The 24,840-nt window shown below is 40.7% G+C and overlaps 3 protein-coding genes across 6 annotated transcripts in view; 1 reads left to right on the top strand and 2 right to left on the bottom strand.

The window, feature by feature from the left end:
- Positions 1 to 513: 513 nt before the first annotated feature.
- dscc1 (DNA replication and sister chromatid cohesion 1) lies at positions 514 to 2,966 on the bottom strand. Its single transcript, XM_077525993.1, has 9 exons — positions 2,576 to 2,966; positions 2,322 to 2,493; positions 1,979 to 2,113; positions 1,815 to 1,905; positions 1,567 to 1,705; positions 1,366 to 1,418; positions 1,144 to 1,298; positions 922 to 1,070; positions 514 to 777 (listed from the first exon to the last, which is right to left on the bottom strand). The coding sequence occupies exons 1-9, from the start codon at positions 2,743 to 2,745 to the stop codon at positions 666 to 668; spliced, it is 1,176 nt and encodes a 391-aa protein (XP_077382119.1). The 5' UTR covers positions 2,746 to 2,966; the 3' UTR covers positions 514 to 665.
- A 156-nt stretch (positions 2,967 to 3,122) lies between these two features.
- Positions 3,123 to 7,779, top strand: mrpl13 (mitochondrial ribosomal protein L13). Its single transcript, XM_077525994.1, has 7 exons — positions 3,123 to 3,233; positions 3,586 to 3,709; positions 3,934 to 4,027; positions 4,736 to 4,796; positions 4,979 to 5,065; positions 6,585 to 6,706; positions 7,558 to 7,779. Exons 1-7 carry the CDS (start codon positions 3,207 to 3,209, stop codon positions 7,580 to 7,582), a joined length of 540 nt encoding a protein of 179 aa, XP_077382120.1. The 5' UTR covers positions 3,123 to 3,206; the 3' UTR covers positions 7,583 to 7,779.
- Positions 7,780 to 8,320: 541 nt separating this feature from the next.
- col14a1a (collagen, type XIV, alpha 1a) overlaps positions 8,321 to 24,840 on the bottom strand; it is a 98,001-nt gene continuing 81,481 nt past the window's right edge. For 3 of the 4 annotated variants that reach the window (XM_077525990.1, XM_077525989.1, XM_077525988.1), the window contains 11 exons: positions 24,614 to 24,709; positions 24,165 to 24,218; positions 21,176 to 21,229; positions 19,508 to 19,561; positions 19,350 to 19,421; positions 17,355 to 17,390; positions 16,254 to 16,320; positions 15,123 to 15,314; positions 14,825 to 14,902; positions 13,503 to 13,658; positions 8,321 to 9,775 (listed from right to left, as the gene is read on the bottom strand). In XM_077525990.1, the coding sequence (XP_077382116.1) occupies positions 9,534 to 9,775; positions 13,503 to 13,658; positions 14,825 to 14,902; positions 15,123 to 15,314; positions 16,254 to 16,320; positions 17,355 to 17,390; positions 19,350 to 19,421; positions 19,508 to 19,561; positions 21,176 to 21,229; positions 24,165 to 24,218; positions 24,614 to 24,709 (1,101 nt within the window). In that variant the 3' untranslated portion in view covers positions 8,321 to 9,533. Of the gene's footprint in view, positions 10,389 to 13,502; positions 13,659 to 14,824; positions 14,903 to 15,122; positions 15,315 to 16,253; positions 16,321 to 17,354; positions 17,391 to 19,349; positions 19,422 to 19,507; positions 19,562 to 21,175; positions 21,230 to 24,164; positions 24,219 to 24,613; positions 24,710 to 24,840 lie in introns of all 4 variants that reach the window. The other variant, XM_077525991.1, reaches the window with a different exon arrangement.

The raw sequence follows: 24,840 nt of genomic DNA, 5'->3' as shown, positions 1-24,840 counted from the left end.
CTTGTGGACAGCCACCTAAATAGCAGAATTAAAGAAATACTTGACTCATTGAGCTATTTTCAGAAGTAAAATGTTCATGTTTTGTCCAGAATGAATTTGATAACTTCAATTTTTTTTCTTGTACAATTAATACCTTTTAAAAAAAAATCATTTTTTTCCCACTCACCGTTGACTGAAGATGACGTCACCGACTGTGCTGAGGAAGTAAGTAACGACTAATCATGGCTCACCTGTTTTCTGGGTTTGGTCAGCAAACTGAGCCATGATTGGCTGTTACCTATTTCCTTAGCAGTGAGCACAGGTGATGTCATCCAGTCGACAGCAAGTGGAAAAATGTGTTTTTACAGGTATAAATTGTTCATGAAAAATGATGGAGTTTTCACATTCATTCTGAATATGAAATTACGAACTTTTTTTACTGTTGAAAATCATCATGTTGAGTCAAGCATCCCTTTACTTTAAGTGTCCTCTTTTTTTTTTTTTTGAGGGAAATAAATGAGACAAGCCAAGAAGTCATAATAACAAATACTTTTTATTAAAATGAATTCGTACAAACAATTAAAACTGAATTAAACAGAATACTCGCAAAAGTTGACAGGATAAATTCCAAAATTCAGTATCAAACATTCTAAACATAGAAGTGATTGAAATCATGAGAATGACGTTCAAGTTGCAATCGGCCGTCTGGAGTTGAACACCTTGACGCCATTTTGCATCGACGATCGGGCGTATTTGGTCAATAGTGCTCCGGTGGTCTGTTTCTCGCCGCAGAGGTCCCTGCAAAGCAGGCAGGACGACAACGTTACTCACGTGATACGGTAAAAAAAAAAAAGAAAGAAGAAAGAAACAAATCATATGTTGTTGAACATTTTACACGTGACAACTAAAATACTAAAATAAAATAAAAAAGACGACACCCACACTATATATGGCGTAATATCCTCTTCTGTCCATTTCTCTCGCAGTGTGAAAAGATGATTAAAGCGCTCCAGTGTGTCCTCTGGGAGATCTTCTACCTGCAGAAGGCAGATGGTCTCAGGGCGGGAAGTGCGGTCCACCAGGGCGACACTCTAGAAAAGTACAACATTCTCATGACAACTTTCTGATTTTCAGTGAAAAGGCGAGCGCCGATGGGATCCAAACCTTGAGCTGGTCCAGGCTGGCGCTGAGGCCGTCCGGTACGCTCTGCTGCCACACCTCCTGAAACTCCCTCAGGTTGAACTTGACGGCGTTCTTCAGCAACATGAGCGCGGTGGCCTGGCAAACTTTGGCCTCGTCCAGCGCGTACAACACGTCGCCTTGTTGGAGGGCGAGCGGGTATGCCGAACTCCGTTTCACAATTCTTACAGAAATGTGTTTACTCACCATTTTCCATGTAACGTGTCCCGTAGCAGTTTAAACAGTGCTCAATCATCTCCCTGTGAAAGACATTGTGAGACTTTTTTTTGTCTGTCAATGTTGTACGGTTGATTTGTAAATTAACGCACAGCACCGTCTGCAATGACGGTTGTTTTTTACATGCTCCATAATTAATGTTGAGTTGAGTGACGATTGCACGGCACTAACCCGGGCTCGAGTGGGCCTAACTCCTCCAGACAGCTTCCAAGTGGAACCTTGTTGCAAGACCAAGACTCCGAGTCCACCAGCTGAGTCAAATGACCGAGCAACTTCATCTCATAGTCAGAGTCGAGCACACGCCAGCAGCCTGAAGAAACAAACACGCTTAAAAAAAAAAACGTCTTTAATCGTGTTCGTCTGATGAATAACTGACGGCGATCTATCCATTTCTCATTGTTAATATTGTGTCTACTAACCGTTTATCTGACAAGCGTGGATGGCCTTCAAGTGCTTCTTGAGCTCCTCTTCACTGGCTTGAATCGTCTCCAGCAGATCATCCATAGTGTACTACAGAAGAGGAATACACGTACTGTAAAGTGTGTTTGATGATATCCGGTGCTTAAAGGACATCAAATGTCACCGTGTTTTCCGTATTCTCCTGCTGTCCTGCTAAAGCAGGTCCTTGATACGGGTTCTCCCGTAAGACTCTCAGCAGCTTCTTCACTTTCGGACGCCGTCTCCTCACTTCCCAGTAGCTGTTGCAAAAGCCCCAGACCTGCAAAAAGGGACGAACAGACTTGTGTCGAACGCCGATGCTCATTTGGATGATATTGTTAAGCTTTATTGTATGTTCTCTTTACTATACACTTTTCTTAGACTTTACAAGGGAAGTCAATAGGAGAATTCTGAAGATTGCAGATAGAGTTCAGTAGAGAAGGTCTCCATTGACGTCAATGCAATAGAATTTCAAAGTGTCTCCGCACCTGAGCGTGGACGAGATTTGTCCTTTCCTGGCTGCTGCTCGCGAGCTGATCGGGTGTTTTGCATCCCGGCAGAAAGAGCAGCAGGTTGGACGTGTCTGCGATCTTCAAATCGTACGTTTTGTCCCCGCTACACAACACGGCGTGTTCATTTTTGTCCCCTCTGATCACCAGGCTGCCAAAGACCGCAACGTCATCGTTCATTGTCAGGTCATACCAAACATATTTAAAGTACGACATTCAACTATCGTTCCGACCTGTTTCCCGCTTCTATGTGTTTGCACAGTGTGTCGTCCAGCTCCATCAGACAGTAATCTGCAGACGAGACGTTTTCCCCCAGAGACAAACAGTGAATTGTTTTCTGCATTTCTTCCTCTTTCAGCTTGGCGATCTCAAGCGTCGCCTGAACTTCCTCCACAGTTCTCATTTTAACACACCGCCGATTGAATAAATACAGATACAATTTTTAGCACGAAGGTGAATCAAGAGAGAAAAATGGCCTCTAAATATGTATTTTTTAAGAAAATGAAGTTCTGCCTTTGCTTGTCTCAAAAGTTACGCGCCTTCTTTTTGTCGCGGGAAGGAAGTGAACTGTGTGTCCTGTCAAAATAAACCCGTGTAGAAACGTGACCCAGTTTCAAAAACATTACTAGATGCTTAAGTGGCTTTTATCGACAGTATTTGTCACCCTTTAACGCTACCTAATTATTAGACATTTAAAAAACGGTGGGAAAATATCACTTTTATACGGAATGTAGTGTACACATATCATGCGGAACCATAATTGTTTAAAACGGTTTCAGACGACTAAATATCCTTACAGCTCCTTCGCTCACGTTTAGGGTCAAATAAAAAACGATACGAGGATGAACTTGTAGTGTTATCAAAATGTCAAGTTTCTCTAGATCTGCTCAGGTACTGATTTGTTTTATGAAAGTATTATCTTTTGTCTTTTTCCTTATTTTAATATCTATGTCATGCTTTTCGTGCTGGGCGGTTATAGAGACTGTCCACGCTGTCAGCTATCTTGCTATGTGCATTCCAATTATTAACAATTACGTACTATTTGTCTGCGTATTCGCATATAAAACATGGTTCTGTTTACTTGTTGGATAGGATAGCTTAACAATTCTGTATTTTGTTTTGTTAGTTACACTGTGGTTACATTCGGAAGAATAATGTGTCACTTTGTGAATCGAGCCCATATTTCCTTTTGACAAAAAGGTGCGTATTGGTTAAATGTGCCTCCATCTTTTTTTTTTTTTAGCAATGGGCCACCTTTGCTCGCTCGTGGTTCCTGATCGATGCCAGATTGCAACCTCCTGGCAAAATCGCCACCATGTGCTCTGTCAGGCTACAAGGGAAACACAAACCCATTTACCATGCACTCAGTAAGTTGTTACAAAAAGCACACACACACAAACACAACCCTTATTAACAAATTCTCATGGTAATAAATTATATTAAGGTTTATCTGCAAGTAAAATAAAAAGCAATGTATAAATATATACTGTGTATATAATCAACTATCCTTGGTGATAGTAGTAAATAACACATGTATTATGTTTATGTCAGTCATCGTATTGTTGTGCTGAACTTTGACCTCTTTTTGCAGGTGACTGTGGTGACCATGTAGTGGTAATAAACAGTAAACACATTGCCTTCTCTGGGAACAAATGGGAGCAGAAAGTCTACTCGTCACACACTGGGTGAGGGGATGTCAAGCGCCTCGTTTAGAAAGGTTCACTAAATTCTGATTCCCAACGACCGAGATCATCAAGTGATGAATGCAAAAATATCGTTTACTCCAGACGACGTATCTTCGTTCACATGAGCTATATAGCAACAGGAAGAACAATTTAATTATCTTCCACTAGATGGCAGAAGTATCCATTTGTTGCCATTTATTTAACAGAATAAGACATCCTAAATTGCATAAACACTGTAAAATTTGTGAGTAGATTGAGCCAAGATGATTAATTTCACAGATATGCAGAATTATTATTTTGTATTTATTTTTATTATTATTATTATTTTTGTTGTTGTTGTCAGACTCATATTCTCCCCCTCTTTTAGCATATTGGATGTTTGTGTTATTTTTATTTTCGTTTTTTGAAAAATTTCGGGGGTTTAATAATTATTTTTCCCCTAATGCATTTCAGTGGGCGAATTATACTTTATTTTTGTGAATTGCGGGCTGGCCCGGATCCACTGTAGACTTTTTTTTTTTTTTTTTTTTTACATGTTTGTTTGTGATGTCTCATGAGATTTTTCGAATGATAAAGTTTGGGAAATTCTGCTCTAGATGTTGTTCAATTACAAGCACAAACCAAACATGTTTCCCAGAGCCCATAAAACAACACAAGCACAACAGCAACATAAAGCAACTTGACGTGTTTTCTTTCCTTTTTCCAAAGGTACCCCGGAGGCTTCAAACAAGTCACTGCTGCTCAGCTCCATCAAAAAGACCCCAAAGCTGTAAGATTGACAATGCTCATTTGATTCCAGAACATCTTTGTTTGTTTGACAAATATTGGCAGATTTTTTTGCATGTCTTTTAAAGATTTTGTTGGATTTGTCTAATAGAGAGGGAGAAAAAAAATGTTATTTATTCACATTTTTTGTGTGAAGATCGATTGCAACATGTCTCCTCCCACCAGATTGTGAAGTTAGCCGTGTACGGAATGCTGCCCAAGAACCTGCCCAGGCGTACCATGATGCAACGCTTACACATTTTTCCTGAAGACGTACGTACGCACGCGTCAGCACCTTATTTAAATCGATTTATTTTGTTTTCTGTCTTGCCTAATGCCTGTTGAAATGTTATTTTTTTGTTCTTGTAATATCCTTTTCCTGCAGTAGGTGGCGCCATATGACTTAGCTCAAGTCTTTAGTCTGCAACTTTGATATCAGGATAGACACGATCAATCGGGTATCTGAATGGGTCAAACATCATTTTCATTATTATGATTGTTTGGGAACACAAAAGCAGCATCACATTTTTTTAATGTATTTGTATTTTTTTAAGAATGCAGAACATGCAGCCCAAGTCGCATGATGATAAAAGTGACCCAGACCCCCTGCTGTGTTGTATGTGTCTTTAATGACTAGTGAAGAGCTTCCATAGCGGGGCCACGCCAGCAATTCCCTCCAGTAGCGTGCCGAGCGTCTATTTGATGCTGTGCTTTTTCTGTCTTTGGCTTTGTTGGCTCGCTTAATGAATATTTATCTCCAGCCACCTTGAGTCGAGTCATTAATAAGCCTGTGGAGAGGCCCGGGAGAGTCGTATCGTCGGGTCACGCAAAGGTTGAAAAGGCAGCGATAGCTCAGTCGGGAACGACTTGACTCGGGGCTGCGCAGAAAATGTCACGAAAAGCCTGCAAATGAGGGACGCTGATTGGAGAGCTGACAGTTTGCGCCTCGAGGAGTCACGATTGCCGAGATGCTCTTGAGCAGAACTTTCAGTCGGGGCTCGAGCACGCGCCGAATGATTGGCCATAAATTAAATAGAACAAAATACATAAAAAAAAAATATACGAATAAATAAACAAAATACCAATTAATAATTAAAAATAAATAAAAATAAATTAAAAATAACATACATACATACAGTCAAAATGTCATCTAACAGTGAAAGTCTGAAAATGACATCACATTGCCTTAAGGACTCAGGTAACGACCAATCACGTCTCAGCTTGTGAATGTCACATGACCAAACTCAGAAAACGGGTGAGCCGTCGATTGGTCATTTTCAGTTGACAGCAAGAGACAAAATGGCCGCTCCCACAAATGAATATTAGGGATTTAACGATAACTGCAATATTGTCATATTGCGATATTAAAACTGCCAGCATATATCGTCGTCGGCATGTCACGATATTAAAAGAAACACATCTGTTAAAAAAAAAAAAGTTGATTTCCGTCACGTTTCATGGCAATTCCATACAGCTCAATGAAAAGAGATACAATGCTGCCATCTGTTGGCCAGAGTTCGTGGCTGTTTTTGATTTCACAACCCATTGACCAGGCAGCGCTGCACTGACCATTGATTTAAAAAAATCAAAACAAAACATTTATGGCAGGATACATCATGATTTTACTAATTGTTATTCAACGTTTTTGGTGGTCAAAGAGTTAACAGGCACTAAGGAAAAGAAAGCGAGTTCGGCTAAAAACAATTTTCAAGTAGAGTCTTTCGATATTGCAAACATATGCCCCATAATAAATGATGTATTTCCATTTTCTGCCTCTGCTTTGGTTTGACAGGATCTTCCGGACGACATCCGAGCCAACCTGACGGAGTTGCTGCCTCAGCCCCGAAAAATTCCCAAGAAGCTGAGCGAGTTCACGCGAGAGGAGAAGGACGCCTTCCCCAGGCTGTGGACGCCGTACGTACACAAAATCACGCGAGATTTGCAAACGCGTTGGCTCGGAACGCTCTCGTCTTTTCCCATCTTGGAAACGGTCAAGCGGGCCGTGTTGAGTTGGCGGCCATTTTCAAACTCTTGGCTGCTGTTGAGGGAAAGCTCCAGATGGTTGAAAGTGCTGCAGCTGCTCGTGTGATAAAGAAACGGAGCGAACGCACTCTTCACAGAGTCCAAAGTGGCAACGTGTGTGTATATATATATATGTATGTATGTATATATATATATATGTATATATATTTGTGTGTGTGCAAGCGTGTCCCCGTTTGGCCCGTTTGGTCTCTGCTCAAGTGTCTCAAGTGCCATTTCTGTGCGTGTGCGTGCGCGTGCTGATAAATGAGCGCGAGCGAGCTGTTATTATTGTTTGCTGGTCCAATCTTCAGCCAATCAGTGTTGCGCAATGTGGTCGTCAAGGTCAAGTTAAAAAGTGTCCGAGAGGAACCTTGTTAATATTCGCTCGGTCTTTTCTGCGTATTTTACCCGGCGTGTGCTTCGGGTCACTGAGGGCCATTTTAATCATTGGCCTTTATTAACACAAAGTTAATATTCTCTCAGGAGCAGACGCGCACAATCAAACGTAAGCGCAGACAAAGTAAACAACATAAACACAGAGATATAGTATTAAAGTCTGATAATATCTGTCTGAAATTAAAGATGAACCGACAAAAAAAAAAAAAACAGGATGCGTGCTTGGTGTCATTTTGAAAGCACAAAAACAAACATGGATAAAATCTGCGAGACTTGTCATCCATCATCTTCCTCTTCCTTGTGGGTGCGCTAATGTGAAACGTGCGTGCGTGTCTTCTAATCCGCAGACCCGAAGAATTCAAGATGGAGTAGAAAGACGACGTTACGAACGACGTGACTCACGTTTGACAGATAATTCTCCTCCTGTTGTGTTTCCTAGTTACACTTCCTGACATTCTCACGCCCCGCCCCCAAAAAAAATACAATTAAGCGATAAGCCAAAATTATGTTTTTCTTTCTGACAATGTCTTGTTTGTTGTAAAATAGGCTAATAAAAAATGTAAGACATTCTTGTTTTGTTTAGTTTTTTTAAACATACAATCTGAACATTTGTGTGTAACTCACAAACAACAAAGGCATCAATTGTCTCATTACAGATTTATTGGTTACAAAAGCAAACAAAATTCATGCGATGAGACACGTTTCATGTTCGGTTTAAAAAAATCAAAAAAATAACAGAAGATGCGGGTCGGCTCGCTGCTCACGTTTTGTTTTTGTGCTTGTGAACGATTCCCAACTGCTTTGACTGCAAACTGGACCAAAAACAGACTCAGCATGACAACAATAACAAAATGTAAACAGCAACAGCAGGCTCATCTTATCAAAGAAAAACACACTTTGCGTCACGTCTTGAGACATTCATCACCTCATTTTGTCATTCCAGTATTTCGATATTGTTTGATGCCCAATTGAAGTACATCAAATTAATACGCAATTGGAAACAAGAGTTGTTTAGTGACTTTTTTGTTTTTGTTTTGGTTATTCTCATCTGGAAAGCCCTTATCAAGCTTTTCAACACAAGCTGTGACGATGTGATTTGAATCAAACATGTTTGACATTCGTGCTGAACGTCAACCATCAAAAAACACAAATCAGCTGAATATTGATACGTTCGGCAAGTTTGAAGATGGTTTGGCAAATTGTGAAGCTGAATTAGTGTCCAAGTAGGTTTCATGTCATATTTTGAGGGCATATTGACAAAATAATTCCAGATCTGGAATACAAATCTCAAGACACGTTAACAGCAACAACAACAAAACAACAAAACAAAACATGGTGGTTATCTTATCAAGTGTGCTGAGACTTGCAAACCGCACAAGTTGGAAGTTATGACAACACAAACACGAAGTCGTAACAATAGAATTGAAAGCAACAAGTATGAATTCCACAGTGTTCAGGTAACTTGCGGATGCGTTCGATGCCGACGAGAAGTCAACAACACAACAACTGTACAGAGAAATCACTTTGACATTAAAGGCGCTGTTCACACTTGCCTCATACAGGAAGTCAGCGGTTTTCAATAGTTTACGTACATTTCATGGTTACAAATGATGCAAAACGTCCGTTTGTGCAACAGAAGAATATATGTTGGCACACGGCATAAGAACGTTGTATATATTATTTAACCTTAGTCCACTTCTTTTTTGCTGCCATTTTAACTCTGTTCCATGTTGCATTCCAATGTGAGCTCAAGTGAGCCAGTCCGCTCGTACTTTTCCAAGTGAAGCAAGCGTGAACACGGCCGAAAAGATTGAAGACGCTGAAACAAATCAGCAGGTGATGTTTCGTCAACGTAAAAAGCTGCCTGTACAAGTGGTAACAAATGTCATTCATCTTTTTGAATACGAGGAGACATCGGCGAAGATGAGCGGGCGCTTGTAAGAAAGCAGTTGGAGCATTTATTCAATATCCAGTTCAAAGTTCAGCTGCTAGTAGGCCGACATCTGTTTGCACTTGTCAGACAATTCAGCTCACTAGTTAAATGACTACTAGTGAAAATTGTTTTTTTTTTGTCGACTTTATTAAAATAAATCCCCTTAACGTTGCGAGGGCCCACCAGCCGCAGGACGTTGAATAATTACTCAAATGGTTTTCCATCAGTCGCCTCACCTTGACGATCACAAACAAAGATCAGGCACTTTTTGCAATATTACACAATAGTCCTCAAAGATATTTACATTGTTTCAACAGGTGGAGCGAACCACTTGGAGAATGGGAGGGGGTGGGGGCGGGGCATCTTGCTGCAGCGTCTGACGTGTAGAACTCAAGCACTTGAGGTGAGCGCGTCCTCCTCGCTCGCCTCCTTGACGACGACGACGTCGCGGGCCAACCTGCTGACCACGCCGGGCGACCGCAGCTCCACATCTTCCGAGTGGGAGGGGCCAGAAAGGTAACCGTAACTACGGTAATAAGGGTCCTCTTCGCTCTCGTCGTCATCTTGGTCGTTGTAAGCGACTGCAGAAGGTTGATTGGAGGCCTGGTAGCCAGCGTGAGGCAAAGTTTGGACTGTGAGAGGGTGAGGGGGACAGTAGCAGAGTTAGAGCTGCCCCGAGGACTTTTTTTTGAGGGGGGGGTAACTACTGCCCCACCGCCATTTTAAGAAGAGAAGCAACGTGAAGAGCATGCAGAGGTTGAAATCTCATCCCGACAGATGTTTGTGGCCATCTTTTAAGCAGGCAAACTGAATCAAAGCGCCAACAAGCACGAAGAACTCCTCATTTGCCAGCGGGCCCGAAAGACGAGATTATAGCGCTGAAGAGATTTGAAGCGGCTGCGGCACGGGAGCATTGTGTGCGCATAATAACAGCATTATGGGCTGTTTTTTTGGTCAACTATAATCCAGGGTTGCCTCGGAGATTGTCAAAATATGGCGACGGGATAGCAAAAACGCGGCTGAATTTGACTTTTTTTCTTTTTGAGAAAAGTCCAAGATGTGCAAATATGAAGCGATTGTTGGTGGTGGTGGTGGTGGGGGCGCTCCTGCATGAAGTTTTAAATGCTTGCAATTCTCCGTCGCAAAGGAGGACGGATGTCTCGAGGAAGTCTTTGAATCTACGGGATGTAGAGGAAGGACAGCTGGAGAACGCTCGTCAGTAATCATTCCCGTAGTCCCGTTGAACTTGAGTTTGTGGATGAGGAAGAGGAGGAAAGGGAAGAAGGAAAAAGAGATGTTACCTCAAGTCACAAAGACACCAGATGCTTCAAACGCTGACGGCGGAATTCATTAGTGTTGAATTGGAAGAAAACGATGCAGGAATGAAATCATAAAGACATCATCAAACATCACAATTTGACTTCACAAGAAAATTGCAAACACTGAATTTTGTACATATACAGGTGGCAAATTTGGACACTAGATTGGAGAGACGAACATCTACAGTTATCGGGTGATCAAACAGCCTCTTTTTTTTTTTTACATCCAGTTTGGGCATCTGGGAGGGTTTTATGAAGTCATGAAAATGTCCAGTTTTCATTGTTTTTCACAGGACCAATTAGCATGTATTAAATTTTATGTACCTGACTTCCTCAGCCTTCAAATACAATACTGAGTTACGTCTGCAGCCAGATTTGAGCTCACTGCATTATTTATTCATTTGTTAAGTATGACTTCACAATATAATTTTGTATGTTTTCCTAACCATACAGAGGCGACATATGTTAAAATAGTTGTAATGTGGGGCAATTAAACGTTGAGTATCATTTAAGTATCTCGAGGCCAAGTCGTCATTTTTGGAAATATGGTCACCCTACCCTAGGTTAGCTTAGCGCAAGCTAGCTGCTACGCTAAAGCATAAAAGCACAATAATAGCCTACGTATTGTTAATTAACTAAGATGATTATTGCCTCAAATGCTAGGCATGCTAACACAGTGAAATAGTTTCACATAAAAATTAGTCTTCACACAATTTAATGTCATTTGAATGTCTTCTAGTTGAAGCTACATTTTCATGTAGTGAATTCAAATGCAATCTGACACGCGAGGAACAAATAAATGCTGGTGTTTATTATGCAAGAGATGTAACATTTCACCCACCAACCATTCGGAACAACAGACGGGGCTTTTCAAAGTCATAAACAACAACATGGCGACTGGATCACTTTCAGGAATATGAATGTGGCTTGACGGATGGAAGTCTCACCGCCGTCAGCCAGTTTCCGAAGACGATCGGGACGACGCAGGTGTCAAAAGCTGTTTGAGGTGCGATCTCTTTGCTGTGAAGCATCAGACCAGCAGCCGCCTCATCACTATCAATATTCAAATCCGCCTTTTATCTGCGTTGGGTTTGTTTACCAAACCACACACGCAAACACTTGTCGAATACATAAACTTGTCAGTTCGAAAAGGCAGATTAGTGTGCGCTGTCTGAGAGGTTTATGAGAACAATAACAAAGTGCGAACCCGCCGCCACTGTCTACATTTTCGCCTTTTTAATATATATATATATATATATATTATTTTTTTTCACAAAACGGAGCAGCTGCCTTCTACTCCTCAGATTGGGTCCAAATAGGAGGTTGATACGTCTGCATGAATTATTAAGAAGTAGAACACTTGGCTGGCCCGACTGAATAAATATCATTCAGTTCAAATTAATTAGGCTGAGAAACAGAAAAACACGAGGACATTTTGCGTCATGAAAATAGATTTTTGGATGAAACCACGACTGCTACCGAGATGAGATTCTTCATATCGGGGAATTGTGCAATCAAGAGTGGTCTGGAGAAAATCATTTCAGTTTAAATGGGGCCAAATTTGTACTAAATTGTATTTTATTTGTGGGATGAGCAGCAGAGCTGAGTATGAGGACAGCAACCATAAAAATAAATAAATAAATCTATCTGCCAGATCTTCTCGGGCGATGCCAAACAGCTGGTTTTTGCTGTTGCCATTCACTGTCGTTTTGAGCTTGATAGGCAACACCTGCCACATTTGGCTCATCTGGATAGAGCTGGTGCGGAAAAAAAAAAAAAAAAAGGTAATTTCAAAATGGTGTCCCGTATAACCAAGTTGTGGAATTGAGCCCTCGTGATTTGTGTTCAACAGAATGATTTTAAAAAACAAACTCAAACTTATTATTTTTGCTGCACAGCTTTTTGAGGCAATGACTGACGAGCTAAAACTGGAACTTTTTGACAAGCTGATATCAGCTCTATGTTGACAGATACAAAAATAAAGCAGACACAAAAAAAGAACACTGTGAAATATGGAAGACTAAAATAAGACAAAGACATAACTCTTTTCATCTAAAATCCCAAAACTTAATCTAAAATGGCTGCCAAAAAACAATCGACACATCAAAATGAAATTGTGTAAGCAGTGGCAAGATGACCCCCACAAAACGAGGATGATCAGAAAATGCCTCTCGAATGTGGGAATGGCGAAGATAGAATGTCCTGACCTGACCTCAACCCCTTCCCGACACTTGTGGGATCCGCTTCGACGTGCCCGAGTGACCAACACGAGCACGTTGGCAGACTTGCGACAAATGCGGAACGGGTTGCTGCGTGTGACCAGCATGAGGAGGCGGCTGTGATGCTTCTTTCAAAGACTTTGATAAATTGTCAATGAAGGGAGTCCTCGAGTTAAGGGGCACTCGACCTAAGGTGTTTCGACTTTACAACGGTTCCGCCATTTTGGCTCCTCGTCCACCATATAGCCCAAAGTGTTTTCCCCTCGTCCGCTATTTAGCCCTTAGCTAGCACTTAGCTAGTGCTAGCGCTTATGCACTTGTGGCATCTTTGGCTTTTTCAACCTGTTTTTTTTTCAACATCATGGCCCCGAAGAAGAAAGCTACGTCTTCTATCAATGTTGGTCCAGCTAAAAGAAAAGCAATTACCATGGAAACGAAGCTAAACATCACAAAAAGATCGCAGAAAGGAGAGACGCCGACGACCGGCAAAGACTTGCGCATCAGTCGGACAGCATCTTATTTTTTCTTTTTTATGCAAATGATTTTGATGTAAATATTGACTTTAAGGGGGAAATTCAACTTAAGTCGAAATTATCGTAGGAACGACGTAACTCGAAGACTTCCTGTCTGCTTTATTTCTTCTGTCATCCATAGACCAAGCAAGAGTCAATGGAAGCAGCTAAATAATCTGTTTGTCATTAGCCGAGATGTTTTTCATGATGATTCTAAAGGTCCATGGGTGACAGGAGCCTTCGAAAACAGTATTTTCGATTTGCAGCCATCTTTATTCATCAGGCCCAAAATTGAGTCAGCGTGCTTACCTCCAACGTTGTACCCCAAACAAGAGTTCTGGTCGCAGTAACCCGGTGATCCAGCTGGTCCGGTCGAACCCGGACTGCCCGGCCTCCCTGGAACCCCCGGGGCCCCGGGCCGGCCGAGGGGCCCCTGACTGCCTGTGCGCCCCTCACCTGGTAAGCCTGAGGACGGAATCAGAGCAGGTGCGTAAATTTTGGTAAATCCGGACAAATAAAATGTAACGTCCAGCGAAGATGATGTCATTGAACGATCGTCTTTCTCAGACTGCGCCTGCAACAAAGCGATACTAAAGAATTAAGGACTGCTTGCAAATGTGGGATTCTGCATAAAGGAAGTCACAGGGGAAAAAGAGCGGCTGGCTAACAAGCAGACATTTACCCAGAGGGTTCAGTTTTATGGACTTCGATCACGACTCACTTTCTGAGTCAGCCAGAGATGAAATCGACAGTATATTTGGATAAGTGAGATGTCCCATTCCACAGCATTTCCTAAAAATAACATCACTCTAATACACGATTTATGGATGAACATGGCTCATCTTTGAGTTAAAGCTGTCTTACTGGGAGCGTATTTCAAATATCACAAGAATGTGCGATACGCACTCAAGGCTGTCGCCACGCTGAGGCAGACAAATCCCAAATGCTTACGAGGAAATCAACTTGGAGTATTTTGTAAAAGTGCAAAAACTCCCTCAAGCTGGATTTCATCAGAGAGCAAAAGCACAACCAGTCTTAGCTTCTTAAATCGCTCCTGAAACGTGCGGTTTTGTTGGAAGAAACACGAGGCGCTCTAAGACTCAAAGTACTTTGACGTGCTCGGGGAATAATCGAGCAGCGTTCGGACAATTACACGAAATTCAGACCTCCGCCAATTTTGTCACTCATGAAATCAATGTGTGAAGATTGATCATCTGCAGTCTTATTGGTGAAAAGAAGGTCAAGTTCCATCTGCAGGAACAAAATAGAATCCTATATTGGCACAAAAAAAAATTCCAACCTGAACTGATAAGATTTGATTTTCGTCAATTAAAATAGACTTTACATGAGGTTTCTTGTTTATCACGTTTCATTCATGGTGGCCTTTTTGGTCCAATTCGTATTCATCTCATCTGTTTTTGAGTTCATATACGGCTTTATTTGACAACATTCAAAACAATATCTTTTTAATAGTTGACATTTTTTGGACATTTGCAATATAAATACCTAATTTACTTTTCATTGTATCAAAGTGTCACTTCTTCACTTCAGAGTTGTCCCATGAAAAGATCGAATCAAATATCACTTTTGTGACATTGCCCACAGCAATCAAAAACTGGAGTTCATCTCACCTGGTGGTCCTGGGGGTCCCCTCGGTCCTTGAGTTCCAACACCTGGACTGCCCCTCTCACCTTTCTCCCCTGCAAGACCTGAGGACAGCATGTGACATGTCACTTTTTCCGTTACTAGGATATACTTCAGTATACATTCTCACTAGATCACACTTTTCAACCCTTTTTAAAACAAAACATTTTACAATTTTGTAGCACCAAAAAACATATACTGCAGTCTTGACACGTGTCATCGTTTCGAGACGAGAGCCAAGTCCCGTTTTGTCTTGCGTGTCCCTCAAACGTCTTCGTCCCTCACCTCTCTCTCCGGGTCGCCCGCTCTGCCCGTTAGAACCGGGGAAACCGGGCCTGCCGGCTGGTCCTTGCTCTCCTTGAGGTCCCGGGGGGCCTCTTCTGCCAGGCTCACCGGGCGGTCCCGACACCGTACGTACTGATGCAGCTGGCTGGACTGGGATCTGGTTCAGGATGGAGTTGTAGCGCGACAAGTGGCCTGCAAACAGCAAGAGAAAAATCAGACATGAACCTCATGAAGAGATTACACAAAAATAAACAAACAAATTCTAAAAGATTTTGACAGCTACATTTTAAAGATTCGAAATAATTTTTGACAAATGTAAAAATTGCAAATTTGTAGATAGATATCATACTATTTATAAGTTGTATGTTACAGGATATCATGCATTATTTTAAATTAAAAAAGTGATATCACACTAATTTGAATTTTTGTCTTTTCATTGATAAAACAAAGTTGAGATTTTTTTTTTTCTCTTTAACTCATTCAGTGCCATTGATGACTATAGACGTCAAAGATCCATTTGAACTGGACTGGAAGTCAGTGACTTAAATATGTTTAAATGCTTGTTATACGTTGACCTCCAGTATATCAAATTGATTTTTAATTTATTACATAAACAGAAGATCTTTTTTTTTTTTTTTTGCTATGTTCCTTCAATCTGTATGTGGCCCCAAGTGGAACATCCCTGCTTTAAAAGACCTAAAAAAAAATAAAATCTTAAACATACTGTACATACATACAACTGAGCATACTGTTTTTAAATGTATTTATCTGAAACTGCTGCACCTCCTCTATGGTGCTGAACATTGGCACAATACGAACCAATAATAGAGCTGTATTCAGAATTATACCTATACAAAGATACTAAAGCTCAGTTTTAATTCACAGCATCCGTCTCATGTAACTATATAAAACAACGAAAAAAATAATACAAACACCTCTTGGTCTTGAGTTTTTTCTTTTCACGGCCCGACTTGGTCCCTATGCTCCACTGTACCTCCCCGACAGTGACAACATTTGCCCTAATTAATCCGCTGATGAATTGTGGATATAAATATTTGACAGAATCTCATTATATGTGTGAAAGTGCACCTAATGAAACGTCCTGTGTTTTTATTTTTGCCGATGACTCACTCTGGACGAGCTGCTCACAAACTTGTCTTGCAATCGCGCGCACAGCTGCTTGGGACTGAACGTCGCCCTGAGGGGGAAAGTACACAAATTAATACACACACACGATAGATACTCAAATAGCTTTCTTTTTATAGTGTCCTTTTCTTCCAGATCAGTAAGCGAGCAGGTTCGTGATGGTCTTTCTGACTGCAATAAGTACATTGGTTCAAGTCCGCCATTTTCAATGGGGATTTATTCAGTATAATGTACAGCGCAATACATAATGATAATAAAAAAGGAGAGCAGGAACTTCCCAAAACGGTTCCCTTAAGTTTGGAAGCTTAAGATGAGATACACAAAATGTCTTCATTACATGAACGAATGGGTCAATTAATCGGTCTCGCTCAAATCTCGATGAATTCACTTTAGGCGTGTCCCAATTCTCCATTTCGAGCACATCACAGGAGGAACTTGCTGTTCTCTTTTTCATGGTAAAAAGCATTTCGACACATCCAGAAAACGTCTGCAGGGCTTGTGAAAACCCTCCAGCAAATTTGTGAAATGGCGTCTGCTCCGTTTATTACAAACCCACAACAGATGCGGGTGGCAGAACCGCATTAAATATTTCATGTGACTATTTCCAATAAAAGTGTGAACTTGTGCCTGTTAAACAATCATACAGCATCCCGTCACTTGCACACACGAGTTTCATCATTGGGAAGATGCCCACCAGGCAGAAAATTATAATACGGATCAATCCTGGAGAGAGCTTCTCTCTTCAGTAAATGAAGCGCAGTAGGACACAAATGACCGTAAAAGGAGATGAAATTGGACGGATGACGTTTTTTCATTCAGGGTGGGAAACTGCGCTGAATTCTTTCTGTCGTCAAAAAAAAAACGCACTACAAATCGGAGGCATGAACACCGACTTGATTCGCTTTCCTTTAAACGAGGAGAAATGCTTGTGCAAAAAAATAAATAAAAAAAAAATAATGAGAGGAGCGCGATTGATTCCTTCAAATCAAAACACCATTGGTGAGTGTGTGCAAGTAATATTTCCATTTCAAAAAAATTGGTTTGCTTCTAACCACCATTGATTGACTGTGTAGCGGGCAGACTTACTCTTTCTCCTTTATCTCCTTTGATACCAGCGGGACCCTGCAAAGTAAAGCACAGGAGGAGAATAAAAAATGTGGATATGAAGGCACGTCGAACGATATTGAAAGTATCATTTTTTTCCTAATAACCCCTTGACCAAAATACAATGACTTCCACAAACAGTACTTGTGAAGTTTTGGGGGGAGAAATATAATCCATCCATGCAGGTTCTTTGTGTGCACATAAAAGTGTACACAAAATGATGGCTTGGAGGCCTTCTGGCAACACTGTAAAGCACACAGATTTCATATCTGCTCGCATCATATACACCAAAAAGCCCCCAAGCACACCCCCGATATCAGAGTGCAGCACATTGTAATCTGGAAGCAAATAAATGAGAAATATTACCTGCCTGTGATTTAATAATCGCGTTAAGCATATTGCAGCCTTGGAATGAAAAGCTTGTTTATCATTTGTGTGATAGATGACAATTATATTGTGGAGGACAGGCAAATTGCTTTATTAAAGTGCAATTCAACTTTTGAAGTGGAACTCCTCAGTGTGCGGCGTGCTAAAAAGTTGTACGTATCAAGCGATCATTGAATCCAAAATATGGCCAGTGCTCAAATAATGCTGCTACATTAATTCACTCAACTACATGACCAGGCGTTTATTTAAGGTTCTATACACTGCTGTGTGTTGATTGGCTGATGGCAAATTGCTACTTCCGTGTTACCATGGAAACGGAGTGTCCCTATAAATAAACTCAACGAAGTTGAGGCCCAAACCAATCATTCGCTATTCGTATCCTGAAGGTATCATAATGTATGCACCTGCATGAACAAGCAGGAGCACACAGAAGGTGTGACAATAGTAGGGATGTTAAAAAAAAAAAAAAAAAAAGGAGCCACAATTTGTCCCTCTCAGATTGAGGTCACACATTCAGATATTTCGATGCTATAGTAACAGTTCCTCTCGTGGATGCAGGTGGACTTCAGTACCGCATCCAGTGTGGTAACTAACTCCTCCCACAGGACAAAGAGTTGGGGGGGAAAAAAATGTGATGGCTGGCTTCGATGAAACTGTGTCATGAAAACATCATTTCTGGTAGCTGTCCAAAGGTACATCCATACTAATGTGTATTTTTTCCCTTTAGGAAATAGTAATAAAAAACTGAGGGGAAATCACTGCTAGTTAAAAACACTTTTATTTTGAAGAGGAATTCAAACCTAATTTTTTTTTATTGACAATTATATGTTCGATGCAGTCCCACTTGTCTAAATATGGTGTTTTGTTGTGTTAGTGGAACATGATTTAAGCGGCAAAGTCCAATAGTTTTTTATGAATATCAGAAGGTGGCCATTTTGCCACTTGCTGTCGACTGAAGATGACATCACAGTTGCTCAGGTAACAACCAATCACAACTCAGCTTCAGAAAACAGGTGAGCTGTGATTGGTCGTTGCCTGAGCAACTGTGATGTCATCTTCAGTCGACAGCATGTGGCAAAATGGCCGCCTCCGCCTGAGATGGAAAAAAAAACGGCTAGATTTTGCTGCATAACTCATATTCCAGAAATGTAATATTAATCAGAATGTCATGTTTAGACTAGGGAGGTCATTATCGTCTAGAATTGTTTAAGGTTGACTTTATACCAAATCAAGCAATACAAATGAAACCTTTCATGGGGATTGAGTGTGTTTGTCTTTGAAAATATATTTTCTTTATATACAAATTGACTTTCAATTAGAAGGAACAGGTATTCCCAATTAACACAAATCAAAACAATTGTCAACGTGAGCATTTATGCTTTCAGTGCAAATGTAGACGCATCAAGAAATTGTACTAAATCTATTTTGCAAAATCCTCCTGAGCAGAGTGCAGGAAATTGTGTGACTTTCTACAAGAAGTCAAAAAAACGTTTACAAATGACTGAAGATTCGTGCTCACATGAATTGGAATCAACACAATAATATTTTCATTCCATTTAAAAAAAAAGGATGAAATATGAATCAACTCACAGAAGGTCCATGCTCCCCTTGAGGACCCGCTGCTCCAATTGGTCCTGGAGCTCCAGGTGCACCCGGGGCTCCCTGGCAGATGGAAAGTGGTGCTGGCTTATTAAAAGTACCTGACAGGAATGTATTCCCCGGGGAATTCGAAGAAAGCAGAAACTTACAAGAGGGCCCGGCGGCCCCTGTTGACCCTGCGGTCCGTTATTACCCGGCAGACCCTGCGACCCATGCAAAGAAAATACACACTCATCGCGCATGTTCTTATTTTCGGTGAATTTCAAGATCATCTGTTGCCTGACAACACATCTCACGCACCTTCACTGTCGAATTTCACATCGACTCATTATTTGTTTTGGTTGCTTGTAAAGGTTCCTGCAGGTTTGGCACACGGTTGCAAAAAATCCAACGTTATTCACCTCGGAAGCCTTTGTAAACTGGAATTATCATCCAACCGGGAAAAGTGGATCGTTTTGCTTTGCGAATAGCGGCCGGTGCCCTTTCATCACGGACTCTCGCCTTACATGGATCTGATTTCAACTTGTGTGAAGTGAAGCCAATACAAAGCAACGCAACTGCTGAAATATTGAACACAGCTGAAGATACAATCCGCCCCCCGATTTTCCAACAAACGAGCCTCAAAGTTCTGCTTACGTCTTTCGGCTTGTTTAGCAAGTTGAATCCTATTTGGTGAGACAAAAGCTCGCTGGGATCATTCCCTGCGGTGTTTCGTTTTAGGAGGCAGCTAACGGTATCGAGGGGATATTCGTCCGTCCGAATGAAAACATTCGCTCCAAACAGCACTTTGTACATTCTTCACGCAGTAACAAATCACGGAAGAGTGAGAGGCACCCAGGAGTCAGTCGCACCAAACCACTTAAGAGGAAAAAAAAAAAAAAAAAAAAACTTGATTGTTGCTCATGTGCAACAAGAAAAATTCACTTCATGTATTGTTAGAAGACTACAAAAAAGTGTAAGCAGCCAAGTTTGGGATGTGATTGTGAAGTTACCGGCCTCACAACTGAGACTCCTCAGACTAAATCAGGGTTGTCCAAACGTTTTCCTCTGAGAGCCACATGTAGAATAATAAGAGGATGGAAGGGCCCCTTTGGAATTCTTTAGCTTTCATAAAAATGGCAAGAAATTTGTTCTTCACGCCCAAAAACATATTTATTTATTTTATTTTTTTTATGCATGGGCATAGAGAATGCTTTGATGCAGCTTCTGATACGAAGAGGTGGCTTAAAGCAATGATAGTTATTACAAAAAACGACCAATAGGTGGCAGCAGAGTATAAGAGATCAGCCAGGGTCATGTTGCAACAAGCTCTTTTTGACATTGTTTTCACCAGGAATGGGAATATTGGTGAAACTTGCTAAATTCTAATGCTAATTGCTGCAGAATAGGAACAGATACAAATGGACTTTTTTTTCTGATGAAAGAAGAGACTCAAATCATTCTTTTGGGAGGTTTTCCATGTTTTTATAGCAATAGAACAAAACAGCCAGGAGTGAATGGGGTTGTTCAGTGAAAATGGCTGGGAGGGAACGAGTTCATAAATACAGTATATGTGTTCTTCTCTGACGTGACATTATGTAGTGATGTGGGAAACCATGTTGTTATCTGTTAGTAAACATTGTAAATCTGTTGTGATAAACACAAGAGTGTCTAGAAATAGAGATTCAAGGCTCCCTTTGGGACGTAGACAAAAACACGACAACTAATTGGGTGGTTGCTCATTTAAAACGAAAAGTCTTAATAAGGATTTCAAACTCATTGACTTGAAAGTGTGAAATGAGTAAACACGTGCGTCCTCGTAACAAAAGACGTCTTACCCTCGCTCCAGGGGGGCCATCCCTACCGGGGGAACCCCGACTTCCAGGAACACCCTAAACACAACACAAACAAGCGGAAGTGGAAAAATCTTACAGCACACAACCAAATAAAAACGTCACAAACTGTATATACTAAAAAAAAACTGAAATCATGATGATCTTGTCTCAATTTACTCACACAGTGTGAAATGTTTGCCTGTTTAAGTGAACACATAAAGCTATTATGCTGAATGGCAACAGGTGGATCCAGAGGTTAATTATCATCTAGTGGAAGAAACTTGAATTGTTCTGTCACTGTTGCTGGCATGGCTCCATAAATGAACAAAGAGATTATTTGCAGTCTTTTTCAGTCCAATGACGGGAAACTGGATCCTTTCCAGCAACACACCTGATGACCTCTCACGAATGTGCTGTCAGACAGTGGTTGGGAATCCGATTTAGAACATTTAGCCAAGACATAATTAGGGATGCAGTGAAAAATTGGACACTGAAAGTTTTCGGCTAAAAAGTAAAATGCTGCAACACAAAAAAATGCAAAAGTAGCATACAATTTGTTTACAAACTAATTTAAAATGCTGTTATGGATAAAGTGTTGCCTTACCTTGCTACACATCATTAACCACAAGATTGTTATGATTTTGACAAATGTTGACCTGCCGCGCCACACACAAACAGCCTCAATTAATTTCAATATGTTTTATGCGATTTGTTACGCTAATGAGTAACAGTAACATGTTGTCATAACTCGTTAAAGGGGCGGACATTTTGCAGCAGGTCAATTTAATTTAATTAACGCAATAAAATACTGCCCTTTTAGCTGAGTCATTATTACAGTATGTGCTAACATTATTTTAGTTTAGAGAAAAAAAGTCTCCGTGTAAAGATTAATATTGTTTTCTTGTGCATACTGAAAGAGAGCAATTTATTTCCATTGTCAACATTCAAACTAAACATTTTTTAAGTATAACTCAACTGAAATAATATCACAGAAAACATCCAGATCTTCTGTACAAGTAGAACAAAAATATTAGATGATTAAATATGACGTACAAAATAGGATCGTTATTTTGAGGGATTAATTGACTTTAAATTCAGAGTAAAACGAGTTGGCAAACATTTTCAAACACTGCTCGGCGACTATTTTGAAAAAGATATGAACACACGTAGAAATATATATTCCTTGCTCAGACAAAACAAATAATTACATGATAACGCACACACGCGCTCGTGCTGATAAAATGAAAGTGCGATAAAGAAGATGGATGCCCAAACATACACTTTGCTGTTCATCGTAGCAGCATTTTCTTTGCTGTCGAAGTGAAAGAAAGATGAGGAGATGCCGACGACAAGGTTACACGTTGTTTACTGCAGCCGCAGATGGAGGAAGGAATGAAGACGGAGAAGAAACAAAAGAGAAGAGAGAAAAGAAAGGAAGACGTATTGTTCTATTGGTGATATTTGCTGTCGCGCTTGAAAAATGGAAACCATCACGCAAACGCACAAATCGACACACATTCCTATTCTCCTATTTCACGATTCCAAGATGTGCATTAGGTGGCAATAAAAGGATGAAGGTCATTTATGGCCTGAAAGTGTTTTTAACACAAATATTGTATTTACTGTAAGTATGACTTGACTATTGCATTAAGACATTAGTGAAAGATTTCAACCCATTCGAAAATGTCGGAAATGAACACCGTCATAAATTGAGGACGCTGCTCAGCTTGTTAATTGCTGCAAATGAGGTCATTATCAACAGGAAGCCATTTGTTACCCAAATACTGAAAGCTGAGATTGAATCTCGGCGCTCTTTAGTTTTTGAGTCGGGTTCGAGTGTCAGCCAAGGACGCCACTTTTAATAAATGGGCTTTCAAAACTGAATTAGAAGTCAAACAAAGTTGATAAGGAGCGCTTATGTGGGACTTGCAGTGCTCACAGAAGCCGTCCCAGATTAAATATTTCATTTGCTCTGGCAGGACAGTTAACAGATAACTTCAAGACTTCAAGAAAAAGTAGAAGTCTCAATTTCATTCAGTAACCCTTTTTTTTTTTAATTTTTTATCTGTTCCACAAGATGGATTAAAAAACTTCTTTATTTTATGGAGCTATCAAAACACATGATATATAACGAGGTATATTTTGAACGGAATTTTGAAATATCGGCTAATTTTTAATGAAACAAGCGTTGAAGTCATTAACTCTTGGGTTTCTATGGTAACAGGACTTGTTGACGTCTGCAGGCTGCAGGCACTTGGATGATAATTCCTGGGATGCTCATTTGTATTTATTAAGCATGCAAGCACGCACGCATCGGCAAACACACAGGAAAGAACAATTCATAAACAGTCACAGATGGGTTTCAGTTCATTTGATCAAGACCAAAACAGAGTGAGGAACGGAATAAGTCATTCTTGGGCACCGTTACCAAACAACTCTGTTTGATGTCAGCCTTTGTCTCACTTTTACAACATTTCAGGCGCTATTTTCGATGTAAATCTGACAAACTTTGCACGGAGGTGGGTTAGACCCGGTGTTGGTAATTTTGCAGACAACTGTTGGGCAGTAGAGCTGAGAGATGGAGATTCGCAATATCAATCTGGGACGACTCCACGATGATTTGCTCGGGGAAAGGCGGGGCGTTCTATACAATACTTTGAGCTGATTGGACGATGCGGCATCGTGTACATTTGTTTTGACCAATCACGCGGCCACGGATGAAAAATCTCATCCACATGAAAAAAAGCACGGACATCTTTACCAGCTAAAAAATGCACGACGCGCCTTTCGCTGTTCAATATTCAACAAGGAAACGGTGAGTAATTCTGCAAATAATACTAATAATAACAACAACAATAATAATAAATAAATAAATAAATATGTTTGATCATAAAAGATAAATCAATAAATCAGCATTTGCCCTCCACTGCAAATGTGCCGTCTGCAAAAATAGAGCCGCTGATGTTTTATAAAGCTACCGAGCAACTCTTACCATCGGGCCAGCTGGGCCGATCTCTCCTCGCTGGCCTTTCTCCCCAGCAGCTCCCTGCAAAACAAACAATGTTCCCGATGTCAGTTGTGTGAGTGATAGCGGTCATCGCGACCGATATCGAGGGACCCGACAAACCGACATCAGTTTTCTTCATAAAGTTTTCCCCGAACACGAGTGAGTTTTGGACTTGAGCCTCCAAATGTTTGGCAGGATATCTTTTGACAGTTTATGCTGGCAGGTGTTTGATAGCAACAGAACTTATGAAAACACACACAATGTGATCTTTCTGCCCAGTTGAGGAAACTTTTTTTTTTTTTTTTCCTTTTACAGTACGTATCCCATTTTTCACGCATGTATAATCAATAGTACACTTTTGAACATTATGTATGTGAAATTGATCTAATATTGTACATAGATATGCTTTTCTCACGTCAACAAGTGAATCTTACCGGGGGCCCCTGAATGGAGAGGCCACTGGGTCCCTGAGGACCTGCCGGCCCTGGTGGTCCAGCAGAGCCAGCCTCGCCCACAGGCCCTTGAGGCCCCTACGGAAAAAAAAAACAATAATAATAAATGAACAAAAAAAAGAACAATCTGATCTTTTGAATATGGTTGTTGAGTATCGCTAATTCATTAATGTCTGCAATATATTACTGGTAGGTGGATTTGGGCAATT

This window comes from Festucalex cinctus, chromosome 7 (assembly GCF_051991245.1).
Source record: "Festucalex cinctus isolate MCC-2025b chromosome 7, RoL_Fcin_1.0, whole genome shotgun sequence".
Lineage (NCBI taxonomy): Eukaryota > Metazoa > Chordata > Actinopteri > Syngnathiformes > Syngnathidae > Festucalex > Festucalex cinctus.
This window is presented reverse-complemented; position numbering and strand designations above follow the sequence as displayed.

Excerpts from the sequence above, each read along its gene's own strand:
- dscc1 (XM_077525993.1), bottom strand. The coding sequence starts at position 2,745 with ATGAGAACTGTGGAGGAAGTTCAGGCGACGCTTGAGATCGCCAAGCTG. Across the intron at positions 1,071-1,143 it reads CCAGCCTGGACCAGCTCAAG|AGTGTCGCCCTGGTGGACCG; the intron begins GTTTGGATCCCA and ends GTACTTTTCTAG. Across the intron at positions 778-921 it reads GATATTACGCCATATATAGT|GGACCTCTGCGGCGAGAAAC; the intron begins GTGGGTGTCGTC and ends CCTGCTTTGCAG.
- mrpl13 (XM_077525994.1), top strand. The coding sequence starts at position 3,207 with ATGTCAAGTTTCTCTAGATCTGCTCAG. Across the intron at positions 3,710-3,933 it reads ACCCATTTACCATGCACTCA|GTGACTGTGGTGACCATGTA; the intron begins GTAAGTTGTTAC and ends CTCTTTTTGCAG. Across the intron at positions 6,707-7,557 it reads TTCCCCAGGCTGTGGACGCC|ACCCGAAGAATTCAAGATGG; the intron begins GTACGTACACAA and ends TCTAATCCGCAG.